General features: G+C 40.4%; 1 protein-coding gene across 2 annotated transcripts in view; it reads left to right on the top strand.

Moving 5' to 3' along the window:
* FAM3B (FAM3 metabolism regulating signaling molecule B) overlaps positions 1-12,311 on the top strand; it is a 52,939-nt gene that overhangs the window by 14,688 nt on the left and 25,940 nt on the right. For both annotated transcript variants that reach the window (XM_075197275.1, XM_075197276.1), the window contains exon 2: positions 10,931-11,074. In XM_075197275.1, coding sequence (XP_075053376.1) covers positions 10,931-11,074 — 144 coding nt within the window. The remainder of the gene's footprint in view (positions 1-10,930; positions 11,075-12,311) is intronic.

Consider the following 12,311-nt stretch of genomic DNA (forward strand, 5'->3'; position numbering starts at 1 on the left):
AAGTCTTGCTGCTTATGTAGAATATTCCTCCATGGGGTACTTCTGATGTGCGTGAGATGTTAAGATTTCTCTTTTTACCTCCTCTCTTGCCCCTTCTTACGATTGTACACTTTTGATTCTCTTTATTCGTGGTGATGCAGCGGTTGTTGATGGGAACGTTGATTTTTCCGTTCCAAAGAGGAATTTTAAAATATCTTTAGATTCTTCCGACAGAACTCTGTTTGGTAAAGTTAAGCAGCAAGGGGTATAGATTTGAGATGAGAGATGGAAAGGAAATTGGCAAAGTAGAAATGAAATCAGGGAAGACATGTAAGGTGGGGTAAAGAGGAACCAGACTGGCATAACAGACGCATCTAAAACAGATATGGGCTTGAATCAGAGCTGGCTTATTTAGAGCCTATTTGGAGTACTGCATTCCTGCATAGGAACAGTGATAGTCAGCAATGCGGCACAGTGGGATACGTGCGTTGATAGTTGGCGATGTTAAATATGCACGTTCGTATTTAAGAAAGAGCTAATGTAAAGTCTGTTGATGAATATGGGTCTAGGTGCGCTCTGCTCTAACAGACAATACACTGTAGGATATGTCCGATACATATGAGGAATATAAATTTATAAAAGAGCGAATAGAAAAAATAAATAATGTTACCTGTTAAGAATATAGGGCCTGATTCATTAAGGAACTTAGGCAAGAAATTTCTTACTTAAGTCTCCTGGACAAAACCATGTTACAATGCAAGGGGTGCAAATTCGTTTTCTATTTTGCACATAAGTTAAATATTGTCTGTTTTTTTTTTCATGTAGCGCACAAATATCAACTATCAACTTTAAATTTCTGTGTAAAAATAAAGCTATCAAGTATTTGTGTGCTATATGAAAAACCAGCCAGTATTTAACTTTATGTGCAAAATAGAAAACTAATTTGCACCCCTTGCATTTTAACATGGTTTTTGTCCAGGAGACTTAAGTAAGAAATTTCTTGCCTAAAGTTTCTCAATGAATCGGTCCCATAGTTATTAATGCCAAAACATTTAAAAAAGCTATTTAAAAAAAAAAATTTTATGGGGCAAAAAGGATTTTTTTTTTTTTAATCAGAGGTTATAAATGTCTACTGTACATACACTGACTGTGCATACGGCCAATCCCATGAAATCGTGGTAAGGGTGCTTTGAAGATGAATAAGATATTCCTGCATTCTCTGGCATATGGTTAGTTTCTGGGCTTGCGCAGGGCGATTTAACGCAAAATACGGAACGTATCGCTGTTCGCCGTACGTACCTGTACTAGTTGCTTACAATCTAATTCCATAACCACAAGAACACAGACACACTCACACTCACACACTAGAGCCAATCTAGTTAGAAGCCAGTGACTCTACCAGTATGTTTTTGGAGCTTTGGAACAAACCAGAGCACCAGGAAGAAACCCACACAGACATGAGGAGGACATACAAACCACAAGCTGATGTTCCCCTGATCTGTTTTCATCCCAAGGTCTTGGTGTTGTGGGCAGCAATCAGGGCCGGATTAAGGGAATGGAGGCCCCTGGGCTAAGGGGCCCTCCATTCCCCTGTGAGGCCCCCAATGTGAGCCGCCCCCTGTGAGGCCCCCCCAAGCACTTACCTGACAGTCCAGTCCTCCTTCCGCAGCGCGCTGTAAGCTCCTTACTGAGGAGATCTCGCCAGAGTTCACAAACTCTCGCGAGATCTCTTCAGTAAGCAGATTACTGAGCGCCGGGGATGGATGACTGCACTGACAGTGCTCAGCAGCATTGATCGGGCTGGGGGCGCCCCCGGACCGATCAATAATGCTGCTGAGGACTTTGAAGGGCCCCCTGGATGCCCAAGGCCCCTGGGCTATAGCCCAGTTAGACCTCGGGTTAATCCGGCCCTGGCAGCAATGCAGCATTCTGTCAGTGAAAAAGTAGGTTAACCTGTCTTACAAGTCAAGGTGATAAGTAAACATAGAAAAGAGCAAACTGCTCTGATCTACCAGGAACCAGGTAATATTAAAGGCTGCGTCACCTGCCGATGACGTCTAATATATTTTCTTTTACTGAGTCGATTGATTTTTCCTTCTAGACTTTATGTAATTAAGCTGAGTAGATTATATTTGGTGTCCTGGGATACAACTTGGCTCTCCTGTGACTTCTTACCCCAGAGCACCAAAAATAATGCTCTTGGCTGATCTAAATGGTTGGCTGTAACACACAGAAGTTGGAAAGAAAAACCCAATGTACTTAGTGAACGTTTCTGTAGGGTATTTGTAGGTCAATAAGGCAAAGTCCTCTGTGGGTGAAAAAACACTTTAATAAAGATAGCCAAACTACTTAGCAATGAGTTGGCCCTAAAAAAATGCCCCCACCCGCCCCTCCCACACACATCTATACCAGTCTATCCAGTTTAGCCTGAAGAACTCATAAAAGTCTCCTAGGCACTAAGAAAAGTGTAAATCAATATCCCTTTAGAAAAAATAAATATATATTGGTTGCTTTTTTTTTTTATAAGGGGGTGTCTCCTCCCTTAGTATAGTATCAAACAATATGAAGCGCCAATTTGAATAATGGGTAACAAAAACCAGAATAAACACAATAGGCTCCTAGCTGGAACAAAATGCACAATTTATTAAGGATATAAGAACATCAACGCAAAAGAAAAACTAATCCTACATGTATGTGTATATATGAGAGAGAGAGAGCTATATATATATGAGAGAGAGAGAGAGCTATATATATATGAGAGAGAGAGAGCTATATATATATGAGAGAGAGAGCTATATATATATGAGAGAGAGAGAGCTATATATATAAGAGAGAGAGCTATATATATAAGAGAGAGAGAGCTATATATATATGAGAGAGAGAGCTATATATATATGAGAGAGAGAGCTATATATATATGAGAGAGAGAGAGAGCTATATATATATGAGAGAGAGAGAGAGCTATATATATATGAGAGAGAGAGAGAGCGATATATATAGATTGAGAGAGAGAGAGCGATATATATAGATAGAGAGAGCGATATATATAGATAGAGAGAGAGAGAGAGCGATATATATAGATAGAGAGAGAGAGAGAGCGATATATATAGATAGAGAGAGAGAGCGATATATATAGATAGAGAGAGAGAGAGCGATATATATATAGATAGAGAGAGAGAGCGATATATATATAGATAGAGAGAGAGAGCGATATATATATAGATAGAGAGAGAGAGAGAGAGCGATATATATATAGAGAGAGAGAGAGCGATATATATAGATAGAGAGAGAGAGCGATATATATAGATAGAGAGAGAGAGAGCGATTATATAGATAGAGAGAGAGCGATTATATAGAGAGAGAGAGAGCGATGAGATAGAGAGAGCGATAATATAGAGATAGAGAGAGCGATAATATAGAGATAGAGAGAGCGATGAGAGAGAGAGCGATGAGAGAGAGAGCGATGTGTATATATGTGAGAGAGAGAGAGCGATGTGTATATATGTGAGAGAGAGATAGAGGGAGCCAGAGATATATAGAGAGAGAGAGACACAGAGATAGCGATATATAGAGAGAGAGAGAGACGGAGCTACATAGACAGAGATATTGAATAAAAAATATATATATATATTCTCTAAATGTACAAAACGACATATAGTGGTTCATGTGGAAATAAAGTGTTATTTCATAGAGTCTTAAATTAACAAAACTGTCAGTATAACGGAAAAAGGACTTTGTGGAGGTAAAGGTGAGGGGTCAGCTCTTTTTGCTCCCGACCAAATCTAGTATAGAATAATCCCATAGTAGAGGTGAGTAGTTCTCTGAACCAATTAGTCATTTAGCTGTTTAGAGACCCCTCGTCTCGGCTCACCTTGCTCCTTGTCCAAATTTAATATCTGTCTGCTGTCCTCTAGCAGAGGGAAGGGTCTAACAGTTGTAGATATACATTTGCTCTTCACTATGGAAAAGCAACTTATTATTTTACATCTTATATTTTGGAATATCGTAGAGAGGATGAGGGGTCTCTAAACAGCTAAATGACTAATTGGTTCAGTGAACCATCATATAAGAGTTTTTCTTCCCTTATGCGTTTCTAAGGTTAGGATGTTACATTGTATTATTCAGTTTTATGTTTAAATTAATTGTTAGTATATTCTTCATAAATTGTTGCCTTTAGATACCATGGCAGGTACATAAAGCTGTGATAAGGAGGCACTTAATAAATATAGCTGATAAAGCTAAGAAAGATAAGCTAGATAGTACAATAGGGCCAACTAGACAACTTCAAGACCTAGAAACCCAGCATAAAGCCTCATCTGCACCAGATATCCTACAGAGACTCAGGAGAGCGAGAGGAGAACTAACCCTCATCATCTCAGAACACATCGAACATAACTTGTAATGGCTCAAACAAACCATCATCATCATTTATTTATATAGCGCCACTAATTCCGCAGCGCTGTACAGAGAACTCAATTCACATCAGTCCTGCCCCATTGGAGCTTACACTCTAAATTCCCTAATATAGACACACACACAGACAGGGAGACAGACAGACAGACAGAGACTAGGATCAATTTTTGATAGCAGCCAACTAACCTATCAGTATGTTTTTGGAGTGTGGGAGGAAACCGGAGCACCCGGAGGAAACCCACGCAAACACAGGGAGAACATACAAACTCCACACAGATAAGGCCATGGTCGGTAATCAAACTCATGACCCTAGTGCTGTGAGGCACCTATGAGAAACAATGTAACATAGTAACATAGTTGATGAGGTTGAAAAAAGACAAGTCTATCAAGTTCAACCTATTTTGGATCTCCTGCGATCTCTCTCTCACTTATATTTGAAATTGATCCAGAGTAAGCAACCGCCAATCTGTTTCAATTGCGAAAATCCCCCCCAGACCCAATATTGCAGTCCTATTTTTACTCTATATCCTTCATTTTAATTAACGGTCGTATCCCTGGATACACTTTTCCGCTAAAAATTTGTCTAACCTTTTCTTAAACATATCTATTGAATCTGCCATCACAACCTTCCCTGGCAATGAATTCCATATCTTGACTGCCCTTACTGTAAAGAACCCCTTCCTTTGCTGGTTGTGACATTTCTTCTCCTCTAACCTTAGGGGGTGACCGCGTGTCCTGTGTATGGTCCTTGGGGTAAAAAGTTCTCATGAAAGTTCTCTGTATTGACCCTTAATGTATTAGTACATAGTAATCATATCTCCTCTTAGACGCCTAAAGTAAACATGCCCCTGACTAACCTTTCCTCATAACTTAATGACTCCATACCCTTTCAAGTTTGTCGCCCTTCTCCAAACCCTTTCTAGTTCCAAAATATCTTTTTTAATTTAATTTCAATAACATCACACACGGTACATATAATAGTTCAACATATATGACAATCTGTGTGTAGGTACAGTAACTGTTATAATATTAATTTCTTGCTAATTGTGTCTATCTTCCTCATGTAGGTGTGTGCATGTATCTCAGAATTCATTACAATTCCCATGTTGGCTGCATTATCTCTACCTAGCATATAGTGCAGCAATATCCATAAATCCTAGTTGCACTCTATATATACATATATGTCACTGTTCCAATACATATATTCTAGTACTCCTACACATACAACTACTAACTTGATTTCAACTCTTGTTAAGCACAGTAGACACTTCCCGGTAAAACGTCCCTGCCTAGTAAAACTTATCTTACAGGCAATAACTCGCCAATACAACATCACTGCTTAGTAAAACTTCCCAGTGCAAAGTCACTACTTAATGTACATTTATCATCTGCATTCCCATTCATGCATCCTATGCACAGTCCCACAATTATACAGCCTTACAAGGTTTAACAAAGTATGATATCAGCCATCTTGAGAACATGTGGCCCAATGGTAAGCATCTCGTCTATTGTCTGCATATACTGTTTAATCGTAATTGCCTGTTTTATACCACTCCGGGCATAAATTAAATTGCCTTTTGCAGTAATAATCTATAAAACAAGTACAGTATATCACTGATCCTATATATGCAACTATGTAACTGAATCTTCAACAGTACCAATGCAACGAATAGCAACAATAATACAAGCTCTGTTATAAGCACACTCAAACTTCTAAAGTACAATGTAACAATATCACTTCATAATATAAACCAACATTCTAATCTTTCAAGTAATCTATCTACAACGCCTAATAAATCTTTACTACTAAACACTAAAAACATTCTAATATACCAAGTCACTATAGCCACAGAAACGATCTACTACTCCTATTAAAACAATTTACCAGTAAACACTGAACATGTACACCTATCTAACCGTCATATTTCCCCTCATGATCAAATATTACCTCAGAATGGCTTACGAAAGTTTCCTCTTGCCGGGTGCATGGTGTGGCATGTGAGTGAATGTATGTGTGTCTCACTACAGTGTTTCTGCAAAAGTACCTTTGTCTTAAGAGATGTTCGTTACAAAGTCCTCTGTAAGCGTAGCCCCTGTACAGGGTTGTAAGCCAGGCCTGTTCATATAAACCTAAAAAGTCTTTAGTATAAAATAGATATGCTCACTGACCCCCGTGAACTGGTTTTGGTTTTGGATCTGGATTAGCTTTGTGTTTTGGTTAGGGATTTTTTAGGAAAAAAACTAAAATATGCTAAAATCACATATTTTTGCTTTTTTTTTTTTTTTTGTTCCTACATTATTATTAAACTCAAAAACACTATTTTTAAGTTATTTGCAGTCAATTTTGACCACCTCACAGATCACAATATTATTTTCATACACTTCGGACAAATACTGCAGCGACCTGGCTGGATGGTAAGTGACAGAGCAATGACACAAACACACGGCAGTTCCTAGCACATCTAGGACACATTGGCACACAGCAGTGGCAGAAAAGAAAAGTGGTGCAAGATGGAATTGTCCTTGGGCCCGGGCTCCCTCCCACCCACCGTTATTTTGGATCTTAAAAAGGAATCCAAAAATCGCGAGATCCGACGACGTAACAATGACGTTTTGCCTCCTTTTCAATTCCGAGGGCGCGCGAAAGTACCAAGTTGAGGATCCCCTAAGTTTGGGTGTGTTTGGTTCTAGAGGAACCGAGCCTGAGCATCTCTAGTATAAAACTTGTTTAACAACTCCTAGTTTGGACAAGTGGGTGAGGAGAGTCCTGGGCTCTGTTCATTACCCTGGAACATAGGATATATATATAATAGATTAAATATAATCTTATTCAATACCAGAAGAAAATAACTGGAAAAAATGCTTTATGTTTGTTTTTTTTACCCCATTGGTCAATATATTTTTAATATTTTTTTTTTTTTGCTTGGTGCAACTGAAAGCCCAATTCTAGTGTTAAATTAACCCTTACTGCTCCGGGCCAATATTGACGATACTCGGCTACCTCGGCAAGATTTTATTTGTAAATTGCAGCCGTAACAGATGTCCCCAGAGTTCCCCAGCAGCATTAGAGGTTTGAGCTTTTCTGATATTTTTGAATATCGTTAATAAATTTAGCATTTAAAAAAAAATAAAAAATAAGAAGAAACTGTAAAAAATGCTGCTTCATTGATTGTAATTGAAATAATTCACTTTTCTTCCTCCATGGTGATTTCAGTCTTTGTTAGCTATGAGACGGCAACAAATTCTTTCTATTAAATGGCTCTTACTGTATTACTAGTTTGGTAAATGGTTGATGCGCTGTTATATCAGTTTGTTTAAAATTGTCCCATTGTAGGTGCATATCGGCAAATATTAGTTTTGTTTTGTATTTGAACAGAATGTACTGTATGAGAATGCAGTGAAAATGTATTTACTGCCTCCAAAATAAATACATTTTTAATTAAAAAAAAACATTGTTGACACCACACAATGGAAGCAGGCATTTTGTAGCCTGAACCAATAGTTCTCAGAATGTAGCCTATCTATTCAGTAAAAACCAGCCAAGGACCTCCGTGACGCCGTCCGTTCATAGTGAATTGATAGGCTGCATTCTCAGAAATAATGGTTCAGGTGACAGCATAGTTGCCTACTCTCCCGGAATGTCCGAGACTCCCGAATTTTTGTGAGTTCTCCCGGACTCCCGAGAGAGCAGGCAAAAATCCCGGAACCAGCATCTCCCCGTTGTTGTAGATGGGGCGGGGCTAACCGCGGCATCGTGGCACCGCCCCCTGCTACGATTGCCCAGAATTTCCTAAGATTGGCAGGGGGCGGAGCCTAGCGGCACACTGCACGTGGCCACGCCTCCCTCGACGGACCCCCCTCCCGGAAAGCTGGTCTTAAAAGTAGGTAAGTATGAGTGACCGGTATAATGTAATTTAATTTGTTACTGTCCAACTAGTGTCCTGTGTACTGCATCTTCCCCCGCAGAGTTGTGAGAGCCGTTGTCAGTTCAGCATTTAATCCTCTGTTATTGTTTCACCTATTTGAAATTATTGAGGTTTCCATAACTGAAACCTCTGCAATTTCATTGGCTGGACACCCCATTGGCTCTGCACACCTGCAGTCACTTGCATCAGACTCTTGTGCATATATATCTACCATTGACAGATGGGTATATACAGTTACAGCAAACAATGGGGCTACTAACTCCGATACAGCTCATGAGTGACACCGCAATTTCTTCCATAACTTTGAATAAACATTTTCCACAATATTCTCTACCTACCACTCTTACTAAGGTATACAGAACTCCTGAGGTGAGGCTTCTACGCAGTGGAGCTGAAATCTCAGATGTGAGATTTCAATTCCAAGAGTTAACAAAAAAAATTTATAAAATTATAAAAAAAATTGTAAACATTGAAAAAATTGCTTTATTCTACGATTAGCGATAACAGAACAAGCATTGTGGCGGTACGTGTATTGCCGCGTGTGTCTATTAAATAGGCTTCCACATGCAAAGGGCATAGGGCAGCTATTGCCGGCAAGTTTTGCTGACAGTGGTTTTTACCACTGGCGATAGCAGTGCTCACTATGCTACTCTGTCTGCCACTTCTCTTTCTGGACCACTTTCCTGACTATAATCTGCCCTTGTGATTACTATAGATGTGATCACTCTTCTTTTATTCGTTCTCTTGTATTTTAACAATCCCTTACTTGGTTACTTCACTTTTTCTATGTCCTATCTGTTATCTGTTTTAATCTCCTTACTTTAGAAAATTCTTTTAACTTTTTTCGGTTAGTGTCAACGTTACTTCACTATCTTTAGATCCCTCTTCCTCATCTTTATGCTTAATGTGTTTCTTTGTCTGTCTTTTTATCCCTTTTCTCCTTTAAATCAGAGATACTCAGGCTCGGTCCCCCGAGAACCGAACATACCCGAACTTAGCAGATCCGAGTACCGAGCCAAGCGCTCGGTACTTTCACGCTTTTTTCGGATTTGAAAACGAGGCAAAACGTCATTGTTACGTCGTCGGATCTCAGGATTTTTGGATTCCTGTTTCAGACCTAACATAACAGTGGGTGGGAGGGAGGGCAGACCCCCATTTTTCTTTTCTGCCACTGCTGTGTGTCAATGTGTCCTAGATGTGGTAGGAACTGCCGTGTGTTTGTGTCATTGCTCTGTCGCTTACCATCCAGCCAGGTCGCTGCAGTCTTTGTGTGAAAGTGTATGAAAATAATATTGTGATCTGTGAGGTGGTCACAATTGACTGCAAATGACTTGAAATTAGTGTTATTGAGGTTAATAATAATGTAGGAACAAAGAAAGAGCAAAATTATGTGATTTTAGCATATTTTAGTATTTTTTGGGTTTTGCCAAAACGCGAAGCTAATCCAAAACCAAAACCACTTCACGGGGGTCAGTGACCATCTCTACTTTAAATGTCCTTCCTACATTTTTTCTGTCTCTTTTCTGTCAGTCTCTCATTGGTTTCTTTATTTTCCTGTCTTCTGCGCCCCATCTTTGTTTCACTAAAGCACACAATGTCTCTGGGTCCTCACGTTCACACTTCTGTTCCTCTGTTCACTTTACTTTTCTCCTCTGTTTCTTCTCTTACATTGACCGGCCCCTTTTCATCTGTTTCCAGGATAACAAGCGCCTTCCCTCTCGCTCACTGGTTGGCCCATTCTCTCCCCTCATTAACCCTCTGTACCCTCTAGACCTTGGCAGACTGTTCCTTTGGTGAAACGTTTCTCTATTTCAAACTGTCTTTCCACATCTGCTCGAGCATCTCTCCTCCCTGGGTTCGCTGAGGTGCGGCAGGTGGCTTGTGCCATCACAAGGTGTCTTACTGCAAAAATTCTCACGCTACGCGGTAACAAATCTAGCTATTTGTAAACAGCTACAGGGCATCCATTCAGTTTACAATACAAATGATGATGATAGACAGGTGTACAGGTGCCCAGACAATAGTAGGTTCGGCCTCACCCATATGTGGCAAAATCAGGAAGATGGGTCTGTTCAGTGCGTGAGACCCAGACATCCAACATACCACAGAGCTCCATGTCGAACATATTCAGCTGATTATCCATCTCTCAAAGCCTCGCTCCATAAGGGCTGTGATTGTTTATAGGGTTAGGTAGGAAATTCCTTTAGTGAACTCCAGCCAATTAGCATTCACTGTAAAAGTGTAGCATATGCTGATTGGCTAGAGTTCATTATAAGAAGCTTTAAGTTTAGCCCTGTAACCAATCACACCCGTAAGTTCAGATGCGCTGATCCAAGAAAACGCTCTAACCTATCTTACTGTAGCAGCGCTACTTGTCATTCACCGGACTGATTAGTGAGATGGGGGCAAGGGAACACTTGGAATGTAGAATAGGAAACATACATGTATAGTAACTATAGAGTAGAATCATTGGCTCCACAATGACTGCTTTCTATGTATGTAAAATACAATATATTAATGTGTAATTCATATTTGAGTTACTAAAGGGTGATAAGATGCAGATTTCAACATATTACCCATCCCTGATTATTTTTCCCCTGTTGTATCCACAGCTACAGTAAAGCTGATAGGCCTGATATGTGCCTCCGTGTGTGCCTGGTACATGGGCTATCTCTTTGCGGAGATATTACCAGAAGACTCTCTAAAGACCGCTCTAGGAAGCATGCAGCAGATAGGTGTCAAGCCAGTTATTAAAGGTACGTACTAATATATGAAGTTGTTTAGGGTATGTCAGAGAAGTGTTATCAATTTAGTTTTAAGGAGTTTGATCATTTAAGTTGCTCATTGCACCTGTCGCCTACACACACTGGGGCAATGTGGGTGGCACTAATATAATTGAGAATGCAGCCAGTCCGCTTGCTGGGAACCAGTGACCTCACTGAGGCAGGAAGTGAATGAATAGGCAGCATGCTCATGAATATTGCTTGAGCTTGCAAAATGGCTACCTCCACCGTGTGACTACGCAGGTACGCTCTATGCAAGGTCTGGTGGAACTTGGAATTTTGTGAAGTAAGTTTGTGATTGGTGATCTACAGTACTGTAGTACCGCTCACAAATATCCAGTAATTCGCTGTATTTAAAACATCTGGGGTTCACCCAGATTAGAATTTCCTCACAGAAAAGAGTCAGCTGATCTCTTTGCCAATGCTGCATATGCCTCCGCACAGACGCCATTTTCTTGTAGTCACCTCTGTGCGTCGTACATCATTGCTGTCTGTGTTCATTTCTGTGTACAATTCTAAAGGTGATGTGTAAATGCAAAATTAATTGATGCAAGTTAGTTAATTAGTGTGAGGATATGGGGTTATTGACCCGGAGTTCACTAAGTTAACCTCAGGAGAGGGCTGGTAAGTTTCGGCCCCTGGGGGGGGGGGGGGGTGGGGCAAAACTTGACTCGGCAGCCTATTTTAAAACAAAAAATCCAAGGAGCCTTGATATCTTGCTGTTCCCAGCCTAGCCAACTGTCCACCAGAGTAGTGGGGCTGTGAGTATCCTGTGGGTGCACTAGTTTACCCAGAACCTGGCGAGATGTGATGACAAGTCCCAAGGTGTAGTAGCAGCCTGTTTTCCAGGACACAGGACAGTGATGATCACCGGGTCTGCTGGTAGAGAGCAGAGACTCAACACCAGTCTGCCCTGCACCTTCCAGGAAGCGGTTCACAGCATGAATACCCCCACCCAACTGGAATAACTCTTTATATCCAGCGTCAAATTCTAGCTGTATCTTACCCTCCCCCATCTCCAGATCTAGGTAGAACCCAGTCCCTCCTGGAATTAACCCCTTCCATGCTTTGTAACATGTCGGGGTATCCAGCTCTCCAGTATTTCCTGTCCCTTCTGTATTACTTCCCCCTGTGCCCACAAAAAGTCCTTCCCTTAGCCGCCAGGTGAAATTTAAGAAACGTGTAAAGTGACGTTTTTTTCACATTTTTT

The sequence above is a fragment of the Mixophyes fleayi genome, chromosome 2 (genome assembly GCF_038048845.1).
Source record: "Mixophyes fleayi isolate aMixFle1 chromosome 2, aMixFle1.hap1, whole genome shotgun sequence".
Classification (NCBI taxonomy): domain Eukaryota; kingdom Metazoa; phylum Chordata; class Amphibia; order Anura; family Limnodynastidae; genus Mixophyes; species Mixophyes fleayi.